The sequence below is a fragment of the Necator americanus genome, chromosome II (genome assembly GCF_031761385.1).
Source record: "Necator americanus strain Aroian chromosome II, whole genome shotgun sequence".
NCBI classification, from domain to species: domain Eukaryota; kingdom Metazoa; phylum Nematoda; class Chromadorea; order Rhabditida; family Ancylostomatidae; genus Necator; species Necator americanus.
In genome coordinates, this window is record NC_087372.1 from 24,599,354 (window position 1) to 24,624,829 (window position 25,476).

Genomic DNA, 25,476 nt, shown 5'->3' on the forward strand with positions numbered 1-25,476 from the left:
CGATCCAGTGGTTGTTCCCTTCGGGTTCCGGAGAGCAGTCATCCTTGTTTTGCGACTGGCGAAGTCTCGACGGGCATAGCGGATGCTTTTCCTCGCCTCTGCAGCTTCTCCTCTTCTGCTCTTCTCTCTTTAAGATCTTCCTTTATCGCCTCTCTGCAAAGCCTTGCGAGCTCGGACGTGAGTTCTTGGTTCCCTGCGGCTCGTGCTGCCCCACGCTGGAGTATTAGCTCAAGAATTTCAAGAGACATTCGTCTCTTGGTGGTTTTAAAACTCTCACCCTTCTTCGCGCAGTCGTGAAGGTGTTCAACAAACCGGTCATATTCCTCGTCGATGTTGTCCATTGCGGAATCTTCCCAAAAGCCGGCTAGCGTAGCGAAGAGATCCCAGTTGATGGTAGTCCTGGGAATTCTCTCTCTGAACTTGGCGGCTTTCTCTGCTCTCCTTGTGAAGAAAAATCTTCCTCGGAGGAGGCGATGGTCCGATCCCGTACAGAACTTTGTTACAACACCGACGTCCGTCAGGCAGAACCTTTTATTGACGATGATGTGGTCTATTTCATTACGATACCCTCCACCGGGTGACTCCCACGTCCAGCGTAGAGAGGAGGGCTTCTGGAATTGCGAGTTCCCATGGATGGTCTTAGTCGTCATGATGAACTCGGAGAGCCTCTGCCCCTTATCATTCCATTGTAGGCCGTGGGTCCCGATGTGAAGTTCTTCCGGCGTTCTTCTTGGGCCAACCTTGGCGTTGAAATCGCCAATTATGACCTTGTAGAAGGCATGGTCTTCTCGGTAGAACTTCTCCAGGTCCATATAGAAAGCTTCGACTTCTTCTTCTTTGTAGCTTGATGTTGGAGCGTAAGCGACGAAGATAGTCAAAGCTGGTGTTGGGCCACATCTTCTCATCCGCAGACGTCCGATTCGGGTCGTAAGTTGTTCAAAAGTGTCGATGTTTTTTGCCGTTCTCGTGTTGACGAGGACGCCAACTCAACCAACACCTCTACTGTCGCATGTTCCTAAGAACAGTTCTTCTGCGTGCGTTATAAGTACAGATCGCCATCCTAGTCCTTTTCCGTTTTGGTAGCCTACATGACTCCTGCAACCCCGTCCTACCTGGCGCTACCGTACCAGGCTTTCCCACGGAATCAGGAGACTCTTTTCTATTACTGTGTTTTGCTTAAAAATTTTAAAACCCATGGGCAGGTTGCAAGCCTCTCATGTCCCATGAGTTTCTGGGAGAACTTTCGTTCTCCACAGAACCCGGAGTGGACATGTGGAGCTTATTTGTTAGAGGCGACTCCAAACCGCCTCCCTTGCACCTCCCAGTCACTTGATTGCAGGCTTTTGGCCGGACCGACGTGCGAGATACAAGGATGTCATGAGTCAGTCCTGGCTCAGCAGAAACAGGGAGTCCATCCCCTGAATCCACCTGCGTCTCTGGGCAAGCACAAGGTCGCTTTTGGTCCGCGATTAGCCCCCTATCCTCCACCCGAGGACGCGCCACGTAGCCTCGCGACTAACCGGCTGTGATCCCTCTAGTGAGGGAGATCCGTGGATGAGCTGCTATACCGGGAAGAATGAAATGAGGGGGTTGTTTTTAGGATGGTGTTCAATGGACTAGAGGCTCTTCGTTTTTCATTCTCTAGAGGTTTTTTTTTCAACTACACGCTTGACCCTAACCCCAGCATTTCCAATTTCATGGTAAGCTGTCTTTAAGTCTCAGTTTTGTTAAACCCAGGTTCACGGAAATTTTTGATTTCGGTCGGTATTATGTAGAACTCAGGACGTGATTTTCAAGAACCACAGCGAGAAAATGAATCATTATTGAATAGAAACATAGACAACAGATAGATCAAAGGATGCGGACTGATAATTTTCTCGATAAAGCAACACTTCATCCCTATAAGATGAGAAACGAGACCGCAAAAGTGGTTTTCTCATCTCTGTGGATGTAAAAAGTCAAGTAATTTCATCTATAATCCATTTCATGCAATTCTAGTCAGTCAATAGTATTTATTAAGGTAGAGTTAATCGGCCGGGTAGACTGATATTGGTTATTCCTGATCCATTTGTTCTCCCTATTCGAAGTGAGTGTTTCACGTTTCTGCAGAGGCACTTGCAAGCAGTTTCCTAATCCTTATCCACTAGTGGATAGAAGCGGTCGAAAATTTGCACAAATGCTGTACTCAAAGACACCATACCACGAAATTGATGGTGTTGGAATCTCTTCAAGGAAAGATACTGTTATCGGTGTAGATAACGAATATGAGCGTGTTCACTTGGTGTTCGATTCCCCTATTCGTCCTGAAAAACGGAGTGGAAAACAGCTTTCCTGTACGAACTTTCATACGAGACACTCATAACGCCACCCTTGTGCACGCTCCGGTTACCTTAGCAGCAAACCCATTGGACCTTCATCTGAATAGGCCGTCGAAAAATCTAACTGAATTTCGTGCAATAGCTCACAGATCCGGTGCGTGCGAGAGGTGGGCCATCACAATGGAATCTCGTAGGAGAATTCGCCAGGAAGGCTTTTCCCACCCGTTTTTATCAAGACGATTGGGAAGAATTGATCGAGGATGCACTTATGCCCATATTCTATACTACTAAGCCTCCCCTTTCATGAAAGGACAGATGAAAGGACAGTAATCATCAACCCCAACACCGTCAATTTCGTGATGTGCGGGCAGATTTTGACAACAACGGTTCTGAAACTAAAACTTCTTTTATTCAATCCCATAATAAAATGAGAACATGCATGAAAGGAGGTAGGGGTAGAACATGTGATAACGCCTATGAATTGAGACATTCGTTTGGTATGTCGTTAAAGATACTCCAATCCGGTTTTCTGCTCCTCATCGACGGATACCAATACTCTTGTGCGAACAATGAGAAGTTCGTTGTATGGGAGAAGTACAATTCCCATCCGTAGGTGACATCTGAAATTTAGGTTATTCGTGAATATCCTCGAGGTAGTAGTAGTCTTTGTTACTGATTGAACCACATGTTGTACAAGTTAGGGGGAAGTATTTCTTCAATGCCCTTAAGTTTATGGATCAACTAGTGAGAAATCAACACATTGTGAACGTATGCAAAAACCGGTATTCCCTTTCATCTAATAATGACGATGCCCTTTATTGGTTTGTAAAGAAATGCATTTGAAGAGTTCTCGTCACACACTTCTCTGAACTGATGAATAGCCTCGAATAAGGGAGGGATGTTTCCCATTGATGCTCACGTCGTCAGGTGGTTCACCCTCATACACCATAACTTCTCTGTAGTGACCATTCAATTGTACTTTCTCATCTCGCTTCTTCCGTATGTATGTCAGGCCCATGCTGAAAAATGTATTTCATAGTTAGAAACAGATTTTTGATTACAATGAATCCCATCTATTGAAGGTGGATTCTCGGAAAAAAAATCGCACATAAGCATAATGTTTCCATGAAAGGTTAGAGGTTGAGCGGCAATTGTTCACCTGCTTTATATTATTACCTGTAAAAGTATTAATACTTTGTCAAAAAGAACGCCGTTTGTTTGGATCGTTTGCTTCGAAAGGAACTCACTGAAAAATTGAATATGTATCTTTCCACGAAAAGGTAGGGTTAAGAATGTAGATCAGTATGCGAGCGTGAGCGCAACCCAGTGATCGCCATGTCATGGACTCGAATCATCTCCGTTACTTCTCGCAATATGATTGACTAATGCTACTGATTCTTTCGGTTCGCGTTCACCTTCGTAATTCAGAGGCGCCCTAAGCATGTTGCGCACAGCGGCATGTTTCACTGGTCTTAGGTGAGCAGAGGGGCAGCTCAAAGAACAAGAAGAACTCACTGCACGCCACTTGCGGTGACACTCACACAACCGCAGTGAGGGTCACGCGTGGATAATCTCCGCTACAAAACGGTGGTATTGAAGGTTAGTTGCGCCTGCGCCCCAAATGGAGAATTGTCCTCAGTAAACTTGAGTTAACGCAAACAGAGTACCAAGGGAGAGAAAGGATGATCGGTGTTTCAAATAGATCGACATTTTCAGGTTTCCGAAAACGACGTTAGTGTTGAATCCTCAGGGCAGAAAGTATAAGAGAACTTCCACCTAGCATTCTGTGAGACGGTATATTTAATTTCTGTTCTACACAAGGAATGTCCAAGTTCATGGACAAGGTAGCAAGGGATTTACTGCTGTCTATGATGCTTGTATCATCACGAAAATTGACTGAAGTCTAGGAGAGCAGCAATACCGATACAAAATGTAGTTATCAAAAAGTTGTTTTTTTTTTATTGCGTAGCATTAGGATGGCCTAGTTATTTACTATACATAGGACTGAGCAGCTTATTCGAAAAAAACTTCTTTAGTCATTTCGTCACTAGGAAGATGGAAACTTAAAGGGATTCTGAATAAATGGATAAATTTGTCGGTAACTCGGAAAAAGTTCTGAGCTTTCCTACGTGCACTGTTTACTTGTGTCCATATGTAGGGATCGGCAGTGCAAATATGTGTAAGCCAAAGAAACGCATTTAATTCTTCTTTTCTTCTTCATTTTTTTGATTTTAATATTTCTAGTTTCGTAATGGAATTGAAAGACTTACATCGAAGGTTCGCCTCTTGATGGAGTAAAACTTTTAAAGGACAAATCAAAATTCTTTTTTAAAATAAAACATATGAACAATGACAAGAGCATACCTCTCCAAGAAATCAGCATAACCTTGATCCATCTTTGTACATCGTCTTTTGGTCTGGAAAAAAGTGACTTCTTCAAAGACATAGTAGGAGTACTGCCAGTCCGCTGGTGTTAGTCCCACACGGTGGTAGAGTCGTTTCTTTGTGGCATCCTGCACCCAATCCGTGCCATAATACACGTACTAAAAGTCTAATTTATTGGGAAAAATGGGAAAAGAAATGGAATTTTTACTTCAGTGTAACTACGACGTTACATCACAAACTTTCTGTGCTGATTATTTCCGGAACCACTACGTGACCGTACCTGATACTGTTGTTGGCCGTTCTGAAAATCTTTCCTATACATCATTGTTAGAGTTCCGTTGAAACATTCCTGATCGATGTCATAAGGGAAGTAAAGCGTAGTGTTGGCATCAACTGATTGGTTCTGACTTTCCTCTGCTGAATGACATTCCAAGCATATGCTAAGAAACTAGTCTCAGAAAAACTACTGGAAATTGAATATGCTTAAAAATGGAAACTATTCAAGAAAATTGAATAAGCTGCCGACGAACTCTTTCATGTGAAAAGTTAATCTATAACAGAAAGCAAACGATTCAAAAACTTACAATTGATAACCGAATAGACGATAGCACCAGTGGCCGAACCGATGAAAATAATCCCAAGGGAGATCTTCAAAATAATCGTTCCGACCTGAAATTACTAAGAGCAAATCCCACAGCATATTAACATTACTAAGCCCTACACAGTTGTAAAAGTACTCTGGTAGGACTCCGCAGAAAACAAGGTCTTTGCGTATAAGTGGGCGTGGAATAAACTCGATAATACACAGTTTAAAAATATTTTCAATTAAAATATTTTTAAAAAAAGAGAGTAATAATGAAACAAATGAATGGTAATATAGAGTAATAATGAATAAATACATGGAATAAACTTGATAACACGCAGTATAAAGATAGTTCAAGAAAATTTTTTAAAAAAACGTGGATTGAATAGGATCCCACTAAAAAGAAGAAGAGTTAGACGACGTCAGAAACTCACCGACGGTTTATCGCTTCTTGAGATGATAGAGACATCATCACCCCAGTCTTCTGCATTGCCTATATTCACTTTTCGCTTACTGAAAGTTCCATGAACTCAAAAACAAGAAAGTAAATTTTGCAATAAAATTCGTTAGATTTGTTCATTGGCAATGGTCAGGAAGTTTTGATATTTCAAACATTTTCGTTGCTCACGCTTTTTCATAAATTCAACTTCATTTTATCTATTGTAGATGAACACCAAGAAAATAATTTTAAGTTTTTGAAAAGTCAAAAAATTCTTCTGAAAATTCAAATGCAAACTCCGAAAGAAGAGGCCAAATATATCAAATGTCTGTGCAAGACAGATTGCCAGATGTCGTATTAATACATCTAATAAAAAATGTTCAAAAAACAACAATCGTTTCTGATTGGTGAGAAAAGAAGTATTCAAACTGCAGAATAATTTTGCAGAATTACAGAGTAAACACAAGCCTCTGGTTTTCCTTCCAAAACGGGCTTACTCCTACAATACTGAACTATTGCCGCAACATCTCTTTTCTGTTTAAATAAGACAGTTACCGTCCAGAATGAGAGTCGCTGTCATCGACGGACATGACGAAACATCGATCCGCTTTGTTATCAGTGGTTGCAATTCGATTACTACCGGGTGTGCACTGCAGGCGAAGCGACCACACCGAGGGGCAGAGATTCTTGGAAGACTATTAAACCGTCGGACTTATAAAGTACACTTATCCCTAACCAGAAGGCCATGCTGTTCCGAGCACTTACACAGAACACAGTGCTTTGGTTGTATGCCCACTTCAAAAAGTGGAAACACTCATGCAAACGACTGCTTAAACAGTAGCCAACAGTTTATCTGATCTGAAATGAAACATCACCTTTATCAGTACGATGATGCTGTTCACGTCATTCTACGTTAAAACCTCATTCTGTGAAAACTGTTGCAGGAAAAGAGGGGGAAACCCATACTTCGAGAAATGCTCTCAATTCATGTCCATAATACATATATTGGTATCGAAGGAGTGTTTGGAAGTGAAGTTTGAATATTTTCCAAATGTGGAACTGATCCTCCTAGAAAGAAAACTACGAAATCTTTCGCCTCTATTTGTTACTAAAAAAAGAGGAAGAAAGCGTTGCTTGAATAACACAAATCTAATTTCACAGAGAGTGCCACTACTATTAATTTTCATTGATCAGTGAAGCGAAACGAACACCAAAGAAATTCTGAAGTCTGGCTTCAACCGGTCGTTCACACTGGTGTATTAATATGTATCGTAGTATACGTAAATGCGAACATACGTATGTTATCAAAAGGGAACTAAAGATGGTACTACATGACAGAATTTGAAAAAATAAGCATACATGCGAAGGTAACAAAATGAAAACGTTAGTAGTCGAAAACAAAGCATGGCACTGAATTTTAGTTTAGCTTATTCACAGTCTCTTTGAAGTATATAGTTGTAGGTTTCTTGGGATAACCTGTTCACACCTTCTAGTTAGCATTAGGAGTGCCAGAAATCGCTCATTTGTTTCATTAAAACCATGGAACTTTTTAGTATATTTTTATTCTTAGTGGTTGATACAATCGGTCTCGATTTCAATGAAATTCTCCAGTCTACTGCAAATTCCCCATCTGTAGGTTGAAAATAGTTTTTGTCATAAAATTGGTATTGATATGAAGCAACAGTGCTTCTCAGTCTCCCTTATGTAAATTACTATTGGACTATCGCTTCGAACAAGTACTACGATTCATCCCTCACTACTCCATTAACTCATTCATCCAGTTGTTCGATCGGTCGCTCGTTGCCTAGGTAAAGATAATCCGTGGCGGTGCTTCGCTGGTTGCGGGATTCTTTTGGCCCTTTCATAGTTTGTTGTAAATGTCAGCGATTCGAAAACAACAGAAATTTTGTGATCCCGATGTATTCATGGAAGTATCGCAGCAATTTTAGTGTTTTTAGTTCTCCCTCTTATAATAATTATGCTTGTTCTTCTTCCCCCTCATCTATAAAAATTCGATTGTCGTAGTATTGCTCACAATCCTTAAAATTTCATTCCCTTTCAATGTGAATGACAAATAAATAAACGAGTAAATAAATAAATAAACAAGTGAATAAATAAGTAAGTGGATTGCTCAAATCCTAAAATTCAAGTAGAAGCTGTAATTTTGCGGTTTTTAGTGATGGGACAAAGGAGTGTATACGATCCACGTGATCCTTGGGCATTCCGGAACACTTGGACAGGAGAAATTCGCAACAGTTACGATGATCTGTGAGTGTGCAACCCGATCCAATCGTTCCTTTTCTTTCGACATCGACTCAACTCTAATGGTAGTTTTTCAGGTGGATTTGGGCTACGCTCATCATTGCACTGACTATCATCGCTGTCTGTATCTTAGTACCTGTGTTAATCCATATCTACTGCAGAGACGCCTGCTTCCGTTTTGTGAGTGCAAAATTTTATTCATTATTATTTTATTTATTTATCTTATTTCAAAAAAAATTTCAAAGCAATCGTTGAGGAATTCATTTGAGGCTAATGCTGAGTTTAAAAACCTGTCATAGCAATCCACTGCTTTTTTATATTTATGACAATTTTTTATCCCTGCTTTGCTAAGAGTGTTTCAAACACTTTCGAAGGGTGGAAACAATTAGAAAATGCAAAAGGGTGCTTTTGTGATGTTTCTAATAAGCTGTGAGTGCAAATCGCATTCTCACACTGTTTTTTTTCTTATTGTAGCATCCAGCTCAAATAGTCATTTTATGAAGGTGGATTTCGTAGTAGAATTTGTTTATTAACCACTAAATCATAATGTCATATGTAAACAGTTCATTTACTCATAATTTTTTTCGTAGCTTAGTGATGTTATAGTGCCCACTAAAACACTATTGAAATCATCGCTTGGTTCCCGTGCAGATGCCCAGAGAAAGAAAAAGCGAAAAATGGAAAAAAATACTAGGGAAAATCCTGTAGATACATTAGTCGCCATCGTAATGCGAGATTTTTCATTACGCTGATCTCTCACTAATACTTTTCGGCAAATGTTTTCGTTTAATGCGAGGATTCAATATATTCAATGCTGAACAACACAGAGAAACCCGCGCCGGATACGCCGTCGCCAGCGTACGCGGTGGGAATCAGAACGAGGACGCTGAACCCGTGAGGATGTTAATTACCGTCTGACCGTCCGAGACGAGATTAAGGCTGCTTCTGCCTGAGGTTCCTTGGTGTGATGCGCATCCGCTGAAGCAGGTCCGGATGCAGTAGCGCTGTACTGGGCGAGGATAGTGCGCCTCTTACTTTGTTACTTTATGCCGTGTACTTCTCTTTCTTCGCCGGAGAAGGGGATGGACAGGAATCCATCTTCTCTGAGTATCTTCACGGCGACGCTCTTTACTCTTTGGTCATCAAGGTGTGAGTCTTTCTTCGCCAACCTCGTGGTATCGAGTGTTTGCATACCTTTTCTTCCCACTTTTGGTTTCAGAGTTTTACTCTAGCTTGCTTCAAGAAATTGGGAAGCTGCTGGAAGGTAATCAGACAATCAACGCTAGTCTCTACATGATGAAACCCCGAAAGCTAATAAAATAAAGGTTTTTTTTAAAATAGATTTCAAAAGCGGAAAAAATATGCAGACTCAATAGGGAGACGGCGTACTGATAGTACACTATTTGAATTCAAATTCAGAGCAAATTCCTAAACATCTGTGAGTGCTTGTGACTGACCTGGACTAGTCGGCAGGCTTACATGGTCGCATCACCGCCCACGAGTGTCAGTGTTTTCGGACATAGCCCAACACTTTCGATCTATAGCAAGAGCTCGCACAGAGTCCAACATTCGTCACTGCCCCACATCCAGATTTGGCGTCTCGCTTGAACTGCTTATCGATGCAGAGTGACACGAATACTATCAGGTCAGCGATGTCGACAGTTCAGCGTGAGGTTGAATTCGTGACGGTGAGTTGTTACCAAGGATACTGCGTTCTCCCTAGGTATTTAACCCGTACGGATTCGGCTTTGGCGGTGCGCTGGACAAAAACACTTTTGCAGTATGTATAATTTGCATAGTTTATAAGGCGGGCAAGTTCCGATATGCAAATTATACAAGCAGGAACGCCGCCAGCAGGGAACAATCAGATTCAAACAAGCGGCTCCTTTGACTGCTATTAAAATTTTAAAGGGTAAGAAGCTTCCAGAAAGAGAAAGAGGGTGAAAATCAACCTAATACTTCTTAATTCTTGGAAAAAATTCTTCTTTTTTTCAACTTCACTTGTAGGAAACCGATCTGTTTACTGCGAAGAATGTGATTTCTGCCTCAAGCAAGGGGACATAAAATTCAACGAATGAAGTCTCCTGAAGGAGAATCGTACCAATTTAATGACCCCGAAAATTTGCACGAAGTTATAGATCTTCGAGTTCTCTGAAAAGATCTAGCGGAAACTTTTGTGAGGTGTGATTTGTTGTCAGGACACTTTAAGACAGCGAATAATAACAGACGGAAGTTTTGACTCCAAGTCGGTCGTCGTTCCGACGTAGTTGCGTAAGTTGTAGGCTTCAGTTCGTTCTCACATGACTATACACACGTTGCTCCAATCCACTAGAACAGACTCAGCACCTATTATACTTGAATTTCATCGCTATGCTCCATTCCTAAGTGAAGGATTCAGCGAGGAACCAGTCTGGATTTCGTCTACTCTAACTTAATAACAATCTTTGTTAACCCATTTAAAACTCAGAAGAGAGGAAGGAGGAAAGGGGGAGAGAAGCTTCTCCAGACAGATCTGGAAATTGTTATTTCAAAAAAATCGGACTTCACGAAAGTTTGATGTTTTTGATGATCAAACCTTTTCAGGATTCCTGTCGGTGCTTTGAGCAGCTTTTAACCGTCTGCTACACAACGAGTTGGGAGAAACGAGAACGGTCTCGAAGACGTCGACGAGCAACGACAGATTACTCACTCCGGATTGAGGAATCTATCTCCAGAAAGGTTCCAAAAACAGTACAACTCCGGAATTTCGCTCCCTATTGGCAAATGGTCTATTCTGACCCGGTTCGTAGATCATACCCAAGTAGTTTTTACCCCAGAAGTTTTACCGTACCTACTAGGCTTTCTCATATATGTAAAAGAAGATTCCACTCCGAAGATCGAGAGAGACAACGCTGTGCACAGATACCACGTTTAAAACTGCGAAAGATGTAGAAATAAGACGGATGTTTTTATTCTTGGCGAAAATTACTTCAGATTGTGAGTCCAGGGGTGATGCAGTTGACCGAAATGTCTTTCAAAGCACTTCATGATGGATGGATGTATGGTAAAAAAATAAATATATAGATCTGTCTGAGTGGACACTAAGATAAACAAGAAATATGCGGAACTTCTACTTCTTGTGGCAGTATGCTTACTTAATTCATGATTTTGTAGAATTTCAGTCCTTTGAACCCAACTTAGTCCACGTTGATTGTAAATTGTTCAAACAAGTCACTAGAAGAATTTCTGGAACAATATTTTTTCAAGAATAAGCATCGAAAGTCCCCCCTTTGCAAGTGTGAACAGTCATTTTTGCAAATCTTCCTCGTTCTGGGGAATTACATAAGGGGCTACTACACATGTAGGTGCGTTGACCATCACTCATCATGCTCCATTCATTTGTGAGCAATTTCTGAAAATTAATCATTCACCTTTTCACCACGAAATATATCAAAGGCAGCATACCAAGAAATTGATGATGTTGGGGTCTCTGTGGAAATATACAGAGTTGTAGACTTCGAGCACAAGCGTGGAGCCCCCAATTTCCACTAATTGTCCTGGTAAATACCATGGGAGACTGCCTTAGTTCCTACGAGATACGTCAGAACGCGCCACTCTTGTACATACTTCGGTCCTCTCAGCAGCCTATCACTGGTTTTACTTCAATGAGCTGCTGAGGACACCTCATTGATTTTCGACCGCTCGCCTGTCGACGCTGCGCGTGTACAAAGGTGGAGCGTACCTTAAAGAAACTGAGGCCGTTTCCCACGCCATTTCCTGTACATTTAGAAAGAACTGAGCGTGTCCACGCTAATACTCATAATGTACAATCCGAACTCTATTATTCCACACAGACACCACTACCGCCAATTTTGTGATGTGCTGCCTTTAACAGTAGTGGTATTAAGAATTCTCAGAAGGCGATAGCATTTCTCTTTCCTCGCTGCTTATCCTAACTGTCATTGAACAATGTTCATTCATAAGCTTACACATCGACAGTGAGTACAGATGAAAAGGCCTTGAGTTATGGTCCCGTAAAGATAAGGCTTTGAAAAAAATGAGGATACTGAGTGAGTGAACATGACCCTTATATAAATTATTATATACATAAGCATAATACTCAAATAACACCTCATCATTTGGAGGATGACGTCATCAGTAGAAATACAGAGATAACAGCGAGTCAGATATGCAATACACACGTAAACACGCACACAGCCCTGAGAACTACGTTATTGATCGGCATCGATTTGTAAGCACTCGCCGTCTGCTGTGCTGTCGTCATCGTCTTCCATGTCGACGGAGTCCTCAGTAGCGGCACTGCTGTCGATCGTGGTGCCTACGGAGGGAAACAAATTCGGCATCGAAGCCGACCCGTGAAGGAACGGATTCATCAGCGGAGGCAGCGTTGGCTGCATCGCTGGGAACTGAGTGATGGCGGACGATGCGGGGATCGCCTGCTCCGCTCCTCCTGACTGCTCATCTATCGTAGGCGTAGTGCCTCCCATCATCAGAGCCATCAGCTGCGCTTGCGTCTCTGCGTTCAACTCGGGGATTTGTCCGCCCTGATGAAAAAAAAGATTAGTCAAGGGAAGTTCTACGCACGAAGCTTCAATACTTTGCATTACTTGGAGCATCTGAATAAACAAGGGATTTTTGACATTATCAAAAAAGGGAAAAACGGAAATGCGTTTTATGGGATTTGTTTTTATTGTATAACCGAGAGGAATCATTATTTTTAATTTGACAAGTCCACAAAAGTTGCCTACGATGAATCGCAGTTAAAAAGGGCAGTAAGTGATCTATGTTCAGCAAGTTTTAATTGCTAGTTTTAACTACACCTGGTAAGAATGGAAGAAACAAACAAACAGTTTATACGGTGCAACGCTGAGAAAGAGCTCATTAGTATTTTTCCAGTTACTAATCCTGCTGCCGACATTTCTATAACTAATATATTGGCGTATATTGATACTATGTATTAATAAACAAACACTATATACCATAAAAATAACATATTAGTTGTAAAAAGAAATCTGGTAGTAGGAATGGTAGCAAGAAAAAGACAAAAGTACGAATGGTAGCTCCATACTTTGGACCCGTAACTTGGGAGGAAACAGGAACGCTTTGACTAGATAAGAAAAAAGAGCGTACTCTTGTGGTACACCATTTTATGAACATGTTTCGCCTTCATAATTATGGAAACTGCGTTTAAAGATGTCAAAATAGAAGACATAAAACTATGGCGCGAAGCAATCTCTACTAAATAGTTAGCCCTCTCCATCTGGAGGCACTACTCAATACGAGAATTTCTACGAAGTCAGTTCATATCTAGCAAAAGTTTGTGATCAGCTCGTCTATCGAAGAATCCTAGTTTATCTGAAAAGCGGAAGGAACATACGTCCGTTATTTTGGACCGTTCTAGGAAGCACCGAATTTTTAGGAATTGAGGTATTCGGAAGAAATGAGGCAGACGATCAAGAATAAATCAAGAACTGAGGGTGCGAAGGTGGTTGAGCGTAACCAATAGAAAAGCGAACATTGACGATTCAGAAAAAAAGACAGAGAGAGGAATGGTCTGTGTTCGTATCGGAAAGTAATGTCGTTTTTTGTCAAATTAGAACAAGAAGCAATTTTTCGTATATTTTCCTTCTCAGATGGCAGAAAATCATTGATAACTAGGTCGATTGCTTTCAATTATGTAAACACTTTAGTTATCAAGGATCTTCTGTCATCTGAAAAGGAAATTGATTTGATTGATTCTGAATTCAGAATTTTGAATTGATTTACAGAAAGAAGGTAATTTCTGATTTAAAAAAGCAAAACTGGCATATGTATGTAAAAATGTAAAAGTTAATGAAATGTAAAAACTACATTTCATTAACTCCAATTCCTCTATGCTTAGGAATCGTAGCCGTAGTTAGGATAACCACGCCGAACCTCATCTCACCTGCATCATCAACTGCAGCAACTCCGACGGACCCCTCATGGTGGATGTGCCGGTAGGAGTTGGTGCTTTGTCCTGCACAGCAGCGCCCAAGCCATTCGCCTTCACTTCGCCGTCACCCATAAATTCATCGTTGATGAGCGGCGCAGCCTACAACGATCACAGCTTTTTCCTTTTCCTTTTTTTTCCCAGGTTCAGAGTAGCAGCGCGGCATAGTCGCGCTTTTTCACAATCACATCTGGTCACTCGACAAAAGATGTCTTCCATCGTAGATCTGCTGCGTAACTCCACAGCACGAAAAAGCACACAGGGCAGTTGATTTACTCATTCCATAGGAGAATACTTAGGACTTCCAAACATTATGTCACCATTACGTTGTTCCTCCTGGATCCTTGTATTTCTAACAACGTTTGTTGCAGAATTTTTTCTTTTCGTCAAGAGCATCATGAGATTTTTCCTCATCCATAAACACGTCGGAGTGCACAGATCTCTTGGACACTGTGGTAATCAATAAAAAATATACCACAGTTTAGCATTTTGGCAATGTGTGAAGTATTTTAATATGACATATCACTAGGAAAATACACCAAAACCAATATGTTGTAGGATGTGTAGAGGTGATATCCAGCATGAATCGTTACTTGAAGAAGTGGTCTACACGTAAATTACTAAAAAAAAAATCGAAACAGAAAGGGAAGCCGACTGAAATAATTGTTTGAATAGACGAATTGTTTCCCAGTATTTTATTCTACAAGAACGAGTAGAAAAGCATGGATTGAAATTTTCAGCTCACCTGATCCTGAATTTTCTTCATTTCGTTGAGATTTTTAACTCTTCTCAGATATGCAATACGGTTGTCAACTTGTCTGCCGAGACGAGGATTATGTGGAAGACCAAGACGACGGACCTATACAAGAAAGAGCTCAAGTACTCTGGTCTCTGATTTTCTGGAATAGCAGCATTCTTATGAACCTCTTCTTCGAGCTTTTCTTGGCGCGTAGCGTTCGGCCAGTCCTCGTAGAAAGATTTATCAACAATCTCTCGGAGAGTTCTGCAAGACCTCTAACATTTACATAAACACGGATAAACCTTGCTTTGCTCTCTTTGCGAAGCGGCACATACTTAGGTAGGCCCGCATGAGTTCCTGGAGTTCCTACTGGTTCCATCGCATGATTATGAGCCCCCCGTTCTTCGACTATGATAAACTCGTTCATTCTTCTGGCTCTCACTCGGTAGCGACATTTGCTTTGCAGCCGATTTATGCACTCATAGCTGCAAAAAAGCACAATTAATTGCCTTCTCATTGGTTGTCCTTGTTCTCCACGGAGATCGCCTTAATTACCATTCTGACCCTACATGCAATCACTTACTATTCATAACCGTCCAACTTTTTGTCATCTCTGGCCATCACATACAACGAGTAGATGAGTGCGTCGAACTCCTTCTTGTTCACGGTCGTGAAGCACTCGTGCCATGGTTCTTGCCGGTAGGGTCTGGAATGTCAGCGACTCATTGCTTTTTCGTAGTCGGCTCAACACACCCACCTTGGTTCCTTTCCGCCGAGCGCCGCCTGCGCTTCCGCGGCTCCCTCGCTGTTCGGGCTCTGATTCCGAGGCGTGTCGCTGTCCGACGATCCAGCCGGTTTCGCATCCACAGGCGTCTTAAGGAGATCAAGAATCAACAAAATGATGTCACCAGGAGAGAGATTGGGAAGTTTTTAAGCAATTTCCAGGGCTGAGACCATTTACAATATAAATCTAATTGAGCAATCAGTTATTTGTTATCTCAATTACAAAGGGGTGAGGACTATGTAGACAAATAAATCTTCTGTAATTCCTGGAATTCCCAGCACTAAGGACAGAAACGTGTTTTTCTCACGAATTTTTTTTTCAGACCGAAACCACTTTTTTTTACTTGGAAAACCTCGGGAACGAGAAATCTGGAAATTGAGAGGGATGAGGTCGAGTAGCAAGAAATGCCTAACATTAATTATATTAGTTAATTATTATTAGGGTACACATGGCGACCTCACAGTCCCTGGATGTTGTCGATTTCAATTAGCACTATGGCTATTCTCAACCTCAGTACAACTTAAGAGGGAAAATCACTCAGCTGAAGCTGCACTTACAGGATAAGTGAATGCGGGTAATTGTTGTAGTACGGTATGCATAATGTCATCCATGGTGGGGACCTTTTCCGGCGAGCGCTGCAACGACTGAAGGGGCTGAAAACGACAGAAATGAAAGATGAAAGAACTCGTTACTTCGAGGTCACTACCACGGTTGCTCTCACCTGGGTAGCAGCGAGGAATTGATGCAAACTACTGAGGGCGTTGTCCTCAGCGATTGCCATCACCTGAAAACGAAGTGGATTCATTAGGAAATGAGCCAGTGGAACGGGGAGAAGTGGTGGCGCGAGAGAGTTCAAAGTTGCGGAAGAAACGGTGAAAATGCATTCGCTTATCGGCGATGTCAGTCTGTTTCGTTTCACTGAAACCGAAGATAAAATTGCGAACCGCAGAATGCAAGTTCTTTCTTTCGGACGCGAAAACTACAGTGGTGATGTGAGAGCGCAGTGAGCGCACGGCACTAATAGATATACGCTGCACGCTGTTGGGAACTTGCATCGCTTTTCGGCCGACCGAACGAGACTCAACCGCAGAAGCAGCAAGAGAAGCCGTGACGAGGAACTCCATACGGGGGACCGTAAGTAGGACCATTAGCAAATAGAAAAAGAGAGCTGACTGGGAGTTGTAGAAACTGAGACGCCGTTAAGGAAGTGGGAACGAAAAACTACGGAGGGCGAAGCGGGAAATTATTCCCTACAAGTACTGCGGTAACCAAAACAGCAAAGAAAAGTCTCGATAAATTCTTGAGATTGGCTGCTGGAAATCTTGGGAATGCAGTAATAGCTAAGAAGTCGTTTAAACATTTGTGAGGAATAGGTATGACTGCCGATCCAGTTTCCAACACCCAACTAGAATCGCTTGTTGTGCATCCAATTTCAGATTTTTGAAGGTATCAGCCACGCTACACTAAACAAAACTTTGTGCCCCTGAGAATTCCCTAAATGTTGGGAGTTTTTGAGAAAACTAGTTAGACGCTGAATTCCTCGAAGTACGAGTTATCCGTACCGTGCTACGGATTCTACTGGGCAAAGATACATGCACGTGTTTCTACAGCTACGAAATTTTTCAATAATGAAATGGAGTAGTAGAAATATGAGCTGAATCTTCGAATACTTCCTTCACTTTATTTTTTTTTCCTGAAACGGCTACTTTTTGTAACAAGTATAACAACAGCAATGCAGAATAGTGGTGTCACATCATACGTTGAGGAAATCCAACTGGAAAAGAAAATTTTTTAAAGTTCCAAGAGTTCTTGGAGGTCCAATATTTTGCTCGTAGTACTCACTGTAACTATAGAGAGTGAACCTTTTTACAGTGAATGAGAAGAGTGGTACCACAAAAGGAATGGTTTGACTTGATGAGGTCCCATCTATTTTAAAGTAATCAATAACAAATACGAGAATTACAAGTTTGAATATGACTCATACATCACATAAATATCTACATGAATGTTGTTCGTCTGAGCGCTACTCTTAAAATGAAAATAAAACAAAAACACAGAATACGTAATATTATTAAACAACAATATGATTTGTTACTTGTTTACACTCATTTAACTAAAAAAGGTTTGTCCCACTCTTCTTTTGGTCCTAGTTATTTAGCCAAGTCGAGCAGGTCAAATTATATCCTGTTTGGAACAACCAGTTCTTTTCCTTCTGTTATCAAAATCACTTGTGTTACATCCTGACACTACCATATTTTTTGAGAATGAATCTCTAGGTAGAAATGTTGCCATAAACTATCCGAAATATGGTCAAGGAGGCCTCTACTTCATAGGAAAGCCCTTGTTTTTTAGCCCACAGTTTGTATACTTTCTGTTCGCTGAAACATTACAGTAATATAATATTTGATAGCGAAGAGGAATGGAAGACCGTGAGAGACTTCCAAATATAAACAATCCATGAATGAAGCTAATCGTGCTGACATCCATTTCATTTTTGGTTCCTCTTTCACTTCGGCCAAATATGGTCAAATACGGTGACATTTTTATGGCGGTAGAAGTGATTTTTGTGAAAGCAGAAAAGTTCGTCGTCAGCCGAACGGAGATGAAGAAATTCGGTGAGAAACGCCGCAACAAGGTGTGGTCAGCGCGAAATCGAGAGCCGCTAGGGTGGACGATCGAAGAGTAAGATATGATGAGCGGAGGAGTTCAATGTAAGGAGTGGATGAGTTCAGAGCGGATCGATAACTGGAGAGTGAAAGTAGTGTGGCGCGTTTGGAGAGGCTCGGGCTAATATCGGGGTAAATATGACTTTGACCCGGCACAGTCGTGTCGTTCAGCCAAGAGGTCAGCGAGCACTGATGAGAATCGCCACATTGATTTCTACTCCTTTCTTTGGAGGTCTCAGAGGATTTGTCCGTCGGCTCAGTTGACCTCGTGGAAGAGACTAAAAATCCTGGAGAATCCGTACCAATAGAACTGCTCCTAGATGAACTCTACGAGGCTCTCGTTGTCGTATCTGACAACACTGATGTCGTGTTGATAACTTCAAAACATTTTTTTTCTGGATTGATCAAATTGTCTAATTTGTTTAAATTTGAGAAAACAGATATATTTAGGACCGCACGTAGGAATGGAGAAAGAGTAGATCCGATAGACTAGAATAACTTTAGAGTGACGTGACTAGAAAGTAAATAATGACATAGGATGTGTAGTTCTAACCCCCGAAGAGCAGAAAGTTGCATGAAAACTGAGGTGTAGAAACACAGGACGCTAGGCCAAGAACCCGACAATCGGTGTGAATTAGCGATTCGCCTACGTCGCTGTGAAAATGTCCGAAGAGCGCCGCAGGTGTTGTCAGTTCGAGGCGACATTCTGCCATGAGAGATTAAAGGATTGAAAATTCGCCACCGAAACCAAAGGTACGAGCGTAAGAATTCAGTAGAAATATTCCTACACTGATGTGGCAACACCAAAATGAGTCGAACGGGACATTTCCACGAGCGCCGCATGAAAAACGCCGTCCGAGTTAAACAAAGCGAGAGTGGCGTTTCCAAGTACTCAAATAAACTGGAAATGAGAGATGAAGAGCAGCGGTAGGAAAATGGTTGGCCGAGGACAATGCAGGATAGAGGAGGCAAGAAGGGCACGTAGTCGTTCATTTCAAGTTCTGCCGAAAGCGATCGCCTCAGTTTAAGAGAGGATTTGAGAAGAAAGATTGCGTTTCACCTGCGATAACAACATCCAGCAGCGTTGAATATTTCTCGGCAGTTGTTGGCCTTCGCTTCTGCTAGGGCTTCAACCACTTGTATGTGATTTGAGTGCTGAAGAGTTTCCGCCTATCACTTTTCCGCTGTAGGAACGAAATTCCTGGTCAACGACCATATTTTCTTGCAAAGTTGGCAAACAGCAAGCTCAATGATGATGAAAGTGTGGCCTCAGTGAGCGCAATTTTAAACTAATCCTGAAAGCCAACGTGATGGTGCGCTGGGAAAGCAGTGTAAAATTTCGAAAGGCTGAGGTTCAATTGGAAGAGAAAAGCCCGAGAGCTGATAGAAAAAAAGAGAAAAAGCTCTATTGTTTACGTATTGGAGAATTCGTTCAGCAATAGCTAAGGACAAGCAAGTTCATGTCAAAGGTTGATGAGGAAAGAGAAGTGAGCGATTCAAGTGGAAATTGCAAGGAAATTGTTTACTTTTTGTTCTCCTCCCACTTCTTGCATCTTCCAATTCTTCAAACACTGATAAGATAAAGTTTATCGAATTGCAATCGCTTGTTCTTCGCTTTCAGTAGCCGATTTCCAGGAAAAGAAACTAGAAAAAAGTTAACGGAGAAGCGGAGAAAGGCGAAGTCAGAGTACATGGTAAGAAAAGAATGTTTCAAGACATTTAACGGGAAATTTTATAATATAAAAAAATAAATAAGCCTCATTAGTTGCTACATATACTTATAGGAGCAGAAATGAAGCAGATAGAGTTCTGATTGAGAAGGTCAAATTCGGATCATGGATCATTTCGGAGGACTTCGTTGTTTTCGAGTGTTTTCATTTTCCAGTAAGGTGACTTTGAAATTAAAGAAAAAAAAAACACACACACAAGAATATCTTTCGCTGAAAATTCGACTGTACTAATAAAAGAACCTCACAAGGTTCAAAATTTATGTCCATGCTTTCTTTTGATTTTATTGGGTTGTAATTTGAAGATTTTGCGTGAAATTCATTCCATTCCTTTCTGAAAGCTTTCCTCAAATTATTCCTCTAAATCAATCGGGGAGGAACGAGAGAAGAGAGGGAGTGTATGTGTACGGCAAAGGAAGCATCCGCTGCGGCAGAAGCGTAGCGTTCATCCGGTTGAATATGGCCGGCGCTTAATACACTACTAAGGAATAAAAGACCGCTAGCATCAATTATAGAAAATGAACAGTGTATTGACTTGCTAAGAAAATTGGAGATACATAGGGGGACTGTGTTTTGGAAGAAGAAAGCAGAAAAGTAGAAAAGAAATAAAGATCACTAATGAATGAATAGCTTGCTGATGTTTTGACGGCATCGCTCTTGCTAGGTGAACGATCGTAGAAATCCGCAGATCATATGCATCATATGCAGTTCTACTCTGCGATAGCCCGGCCTGGTTTTTGGAAGAGGTCCAAGACATTTTCGTGTCCAACATTTCTGTACAAACTGAATTCACCTTAAGTAGTGATATATTTTACATGCTGTAAAAATGATCTGATGGTTGGGGAATGTTTTTTTGTCTACTCTCGGGAAGGATGTTGGAACGAAGACGATGGAAAGATGTACGAAGAGGGCATAAAGATCTATTCAGTGATTACGTGGGGCACTTAAAGGCATCACCCCACGAATCTGAAGTGGTACGGATTTCAGGTGGAGTATTCGTATACGGGATGGGAGACTATGGAGAGGGGGGTGATTCCATCCATTTCTTCCTAATTGCCGTAAAAAACGGCCCGGAAGATGCGGCGCATGCACAAGGCTGGCGCGCTCCAGTCGAACTCCTTGTAGAAAATAGTGCGCTAGGACGCCCGAAGCCGTATCTTCCGGGCCGTTTTTTACGGCAATAAGGAAGAAATGGACGGAACCACCCCTCCCTATGATCTGCTATCCCGTACACGAATACTCCTCCGGAAATCCCTGCCACCTCAATACCTTTAACGCGTATTCCAGGAACTCTATGAAAACATGTGTTGAAAAAAGAAATTCCAGCTATTCAAATGAGATGACCTTTAGATCGTGATTTTACGTATTATTTGGATCAAGATCGTTCGTCGAAAACCTACAACTATTCTATATTATTTACAATTATAGCGCAATTGTTTATGAGCGATATTAGAGGATATAAATATGCAGTAAACGTGCGGTATTTCTAAACAGTCGAAACTGAGTGAATATTTTTGATTTAAAAGAAATTCTAAACTCCGACATAAACATCACCGAGTTTCGAAGATTTCGGGATGCTTAACACTTCGGTGAATCTTCAAATAAATAGTATGGAAATTATTTTATTTGGAGTTCCTACTGCTAGAAGTATTCCGCAAGTGTAGCAACGAAAACGCACAACACCACCTACATGCAAATTCAGGATTAAGAGGATTCAGGAGCAACGGAAGACTAACTTTATCCAACGTTTCTCATTTTCATCGTGATCCTATCAAACTATGTGCCGAACCATATCCACTAGGGACCTAATATAATGAAAAATTCTGCCTGCCTTTGAGAAGAACAAAACTTAAGAGTGGAAACGAGTGATTGTTTCTTCAAAAAGGATGAGAATGAAGTACAAATCCATAGAAAGACATTTAGAGTTGAACAAAGTTTTTTTTTGGATATTGTTAAGGAAAATGTACGTTTGTTTGTCGACAACATTTAAAAAACTCTTCTGATAGTTTGCTGTAAATATTTCATGAGTGCAATGGCATTATCAATGCTGTGCAGACATTTTTGTACGAATTTTCCGTTGGCAAAAACGACAAATAACCAACAGAAGCAAACAGGTCTCAAATTTCATTGCAATTATGATGGGTAACTAGGTAAATTTGTGCGGAACAATCGGAGCTGAGGGTCAAGTGAAAAGAGCATGAAGAATCCACAAAGAAATAAACATATTAATTTCTACTTATTCATGTTGTACAACATTTTTGCGAAAACACCCTTCATCACACTAAACTTTGGGCACATCACAAAAATAGGGCGAAGTTTTCCAGAGATTAGAAATTTCTTAGGGCAAAAACAAGAGGCGAGGGAGGCGAACAAATGAGAGTGCCGATTTAGCGGTTGCTGCCTTATGAGCGTGGAAACCTGAGCCTTCGGAGTAAATTATCGCCGACGAGGGTTTAGCGGAAGAGGGACGATTGCCTTTTGATTCCTCTCAAGGGGGCAGAAATATTAGTTCACAATTCCTGGAAAACAGGAATATTCATGAACGATCGAAGAGGGTAGGTCACAGATCATGCAACGGAATTCTCCGAAGGAAAACCACATTTCTTTCCACAAACACAGTGTTCGAAAAACTGGATGCACAAGCCCACGTGCTCTTTTTCCATGGAACATTAAGAAGAGCTAACAAACTATAGAGGAGCTAATGAACGAGCGATGACTTTAGCTTTCTTATAGCACTTCTCATAACAATCCATAAACTAAGAGAATATAAACATCAGAACTGTTTCTTTCAGAAAGAAAGTGACATATACAAGAAAAAAGAAATTATGTGGACCTATTGTGTTGGAGAGGGCAGAAAGTCTTGAAAATCGGGAATTATGGGCTTTTCTGTCGAACTCATAGAGGAAATGGTAGGGAAATCTTTGAAGTTTACCAGCCGAATACTTCAAATATTAGATCTACCGTAAGAAAATGCACTATTCTTCTCTTTTATCTTATCAAAGACACGTATGACTCTTTCACATGCTGATGTTATCGAAAGTTCCTTTCGAGAACTTTATTAGAAAGGTAAAGGGGAAAGAGCAGGAATGCGTTTCTTCTCTTTACATTATAGCAAAATGATGAAGTTGATGGTCAAAAAAGCGAAAGGAAACGATCACTAACCGGAATTCTCGTGGGCAAGGAGGATTTTCAAGGGAACGAGTGTGAATCAATGGAAACAAAACAGTTCAGGTGCAAAACGTAGGTCAAAGTGACGAGGCGGGAAAACTAATCGCATACGACCGATACGAACACCACATTCAAAAAGAACACGTTGTTTTCAGCGCCTCCACATTACCTCTGACGCGTGAACATCAAAACGTGTCCCAAAGTGTGTTGTTTTGACGTTGCAAGAGCGAACTCGACCATTTAGTGCAGCATGTTCGGCTGAAAACTTTCAGCACCGTCGAGGGCTTAGACGTTGATCATCAACGCAGCGACTGAATGATTGCATGCGGCTGCGGCCGGAGATTATCCTGTGCGAAGTTGGCGACAGAGAGGTCGCGGTGCGCTACGATTAGAGTAGAGTAGTCCTGACTGAGATGGATTTGGGAGGAAAAGCACGAGGAAGGTGATCAATATTTGACCATTCCTTGAGTGAATGCAGGCAGTCCTATGTCACTTTTTGGAGAACGAAGAACTACGCCACTTACAATATCAACCGCCACTCTTGACGTAATGTTCACTCTTCACTTCTCAAATTTATCTCTTCAAGAAATTCAACACGAATACCCGAGCGTGGTCGGAAAAATTATGAATGAGATGTCCTGATCCCAAAGGTTTTCTAGAAAAAGATTTTGTGCTAACCGAAGGTAAAAAAGAACATGCGCTTTTACGAAAATTAACATCCTAGAGATATGAATTAATATCCTTTGATTGAGCAATTTCAAAGTTCTATTTGTTGGATACTCCTCACCAAGAACATTTACGCAATATATCCTCACCTGCAGACGTAACACTAGAGGGAAAATAACTTCGATTTTGTGTTATCGATGTTTATACATCCTTAATTAAGGTGGAACACTTGAAATCGATACGAATTCGAGGGAAAAAATGGGCGGGAGGATGTGTAAGAGGCTCGAAGAATGCAAAATGGACGTACCGTTGACAATTTTTCTCTTGAAACATTCGGAATTTTGAAAAGAAACTATGGAAATACTACAGGGAGTTCCCAAATCAATGTCGAGAGTTAGGACAATACATCGCAAGGCAAAAATAGCTTGAAGCTCCCCGAAGTTCCTGCTTATTTATGGAATTATACTTCCTCTAACCATAACCGGTTCTTAAGAAGCGTTTTTTGAATGTTGAAATGTAGATCTTCTCGTTTTCGAACACTTATTTGACTAGTTCTCAAACCAAAATCGGCAACTGACCAGAACTTCACGGAATGGTTTTCATGACGTGGTGAACTTCTCGTTGAAGAATGAGTCAGGGAAGCTTCTTAGCGCCGATGACTGTTCAACTTTCTATACTTAGCTGCGCGAATTCCAGTAAAAACAATTCAAGATGACATCATGCCAGTAGCTTTAGTTATCAGCTGTCTAAGATCCTACTCCAAAGATCGAAATCAACTAGTTTGATGATGCGAGTAACTTACGGCTTCTTTTGGCACAGGGTTAGCTCCGCTTGAGTATAGAGTAAAAATTCAGAACATGAGAATCAATGTTTTTCTTTAACTTTCTCCTGCCGAAACAAGACTGCTGTTCTTGTAAACGATTCGATAACGCCTTACCTTCAGAAATGCTCGCATTAATAGAAGATTTTGCGGTATTTTTGCCAAAAATAGCAGAATAACACATCAGAAACATAATCGAATCTAACTTTACTTCTATATTTCTCTGTTACCTAAACAGCTTGGAAGCATCATTCGAAGTATCGGGCGCAACTCTCTTTAATTTCCAAATCACACTTACCTACAATAATCTCAACATCACCATCTTGCAAACGAGGACTCAGGTCTCACATCAGATCGCATAATATACTAGCTGCTATTGAAGAAGCTTTGTGAGTGTGTGCCTCATTTCTGGAAACAGCGCCAGGTAGACGAGATCAGAGAAGTGGAGAGCTAGACGCAGGAACTAAGATTGCACGAGTGCAATCTGCACAGCCTGAAGACCATCTTTAGTGTCCTGTATTGTACGGTAGTACCACTTGTCCAATTCTTTTGACTGTTAATTCTAAAGATACTATGACTTACCGTTCTGGGATCGTTGGACCCGTTTTATCGCCTAATTTTTTACGGAGCACTAGGCCCACCAAACAATATGTACGGTTCTACAACTGACTGCGTGTCCGATCCAGTAGGTAAACTCTGAAAAACCTTTAACCTGTTCCTGCCGAATTTTGTTTCGTGATGCAATGTATATTTTGTCCGAAATTTATCAGAATTAGTCAACATTATTTGAGCCATGATTGCCTGGCTGATTGGACCCAAATGTAAACAAAGAAATAACTGCTGATTCACATTGATCCTACAATCTGAATTTACGTGAAGTTTCAAATTAGCACTGTTTTTTTCATCTCGAGTTGCCGCATTCGCAGGAACTAGGTGCGTAGACTTACG

At 41.2% G+C, this 25,476-nt stretch overlaps 4 protein-coding genes across 7 annotated transcripts; 1 reads left to right on the forward strand and 3 right to left on the reverse strand.

Annotated features, from left to right (window-relative positions):
* Nucleotides 1-38: 38 nt before the first annotated feature.
* RB195_019335 (uncharacterized protein) lies at nucleotides 39-905 on the reverse strand (the record flags this gene model as incomplete). The annotated part of the gene is made up of 1 exon (XM_064187139.1): nucleotides 39-905. One exon carries the CDS (start codon nucleotides 903-905, stop codon nucleotides 39-41), a length of 867 nt encoding a protein of 288 aa, XP_064043020.1.
* A 1,887-nt stretch (nucleotides 906-2,792) lies between these two features.
* On the reverse strand, nucleotides 2,793-6,315 carry RB195_019336 (uncharacterized protein; the record flags this gene model as incomplete). Of its 2 annotated transcripts, XM_064187141.1 has the most annotated exons (8): nucleotides 2,793-2,938; nucleotides 3,180-3,337; nucleotides 4,683-4,735; nucleotides 4,802-4,861; nucleotides 4,984-5,120; nucleotides 5,288-5,372; nucleotides 5,721-5,799; nucleotides 6,281-6,315. In XM_064187141.1, 8 exons carry the CDS (start codon nucleotides 6,313-6,315, stop codon nucleotides 2,793-2,795), a joined length of 753 nt encoding a protein of 250 aa, XP_064043021.1. The 2 variants fall into 2 exon arrangements, with proteins under 2 accessions (XP_064043021.1, XP_064043022.1); XM_064187140.1 differs by having other exon boundaries at nucleotides 4,683-4,861.
* A 694-nt stretch (nucleotides 6,316-7,009) lies between these two features.
* RB195_019337 (uncharacterized protein) lies at nucleotides 7,010-11,978 on the forward strand (the record flags this gene model as incomplete). Of its 2 annotated transcripts, XM_064187142.1 has the most annotated exons (6): nucleotides 7,010-7,049; nucleotides 7,507-7,533; nucleotides 7,903-7,993; nucleotides 8,065-8,167; nucleotides 10,571-10,768; nucleotides 10,961-11,050. In XM_064187142.1, the coding sequence occupies 6 exons, from the start codon at nucleotides 7,010-7,012 to the stop codon at nucleotides 11,048-11,050; spliced, it is 549 nt and encodes a 182-aa protein (XP_064043023.1). The 2 variants fall into 2 exon arrangements, with proteins under 2 accessions (XP_064043023.1, XP_013300488.2); XM_013445034.2 differs by lacking the exons at nucleotides 7,010-7,049; nucleotides 7,507-7,533 and adding an exon at nucleotides 11,875-11,978 and having other exon boundaries at nucleotides 7,905-7,993; nucleotides 10,961-11,030.
* Nucleotides 11,979-12,198: 220 nt separating this feature from the next.
* Nucleotides 12,199-23,282, reverse strand: RB195_019338 (uncharacterized protein; the record flags this gene model as incomplete). Of its 2 annotated transcripts, XM_064187144.1 has the most annotated exons (11): nucleotides 12,199-12,531; nucleotides 13,914-14,060; nucleotides 14,704-14,817; nucleotides 14,883-14,961; nucleotides 15,033-15,182; nucleotides 15,281-15,403; nucleotides 15,455-15,570; nucleotides 16,039-16,134; nucleotides 16,203-16,265; nucleotides 23,037-23,043; nucleotides 23,212-23,282. In XM_064187144.1, 11 exons carry the CDS (start codon nucleotides 23,280-23,282, stop codon nucleotides 12,199-12,201), a joined length of 1,299 nt encoding a protein of 432 aa, XP_064043024.1. The 2 variants fall into 2 exon arrangements, with proteins under 2 accessions (XP_064043024.1, XP_064043025.1); XM_064187143.1 differs by lacking the exons at nucleotides 23,037-23,043; nucleotides 23,212-23,282 and having other exon boundaries at nucleotides 16,203-16,262.
* Between the last annotated feature and the right edge of the window lie 2,194 nt (nucleotides 23,283-25,476).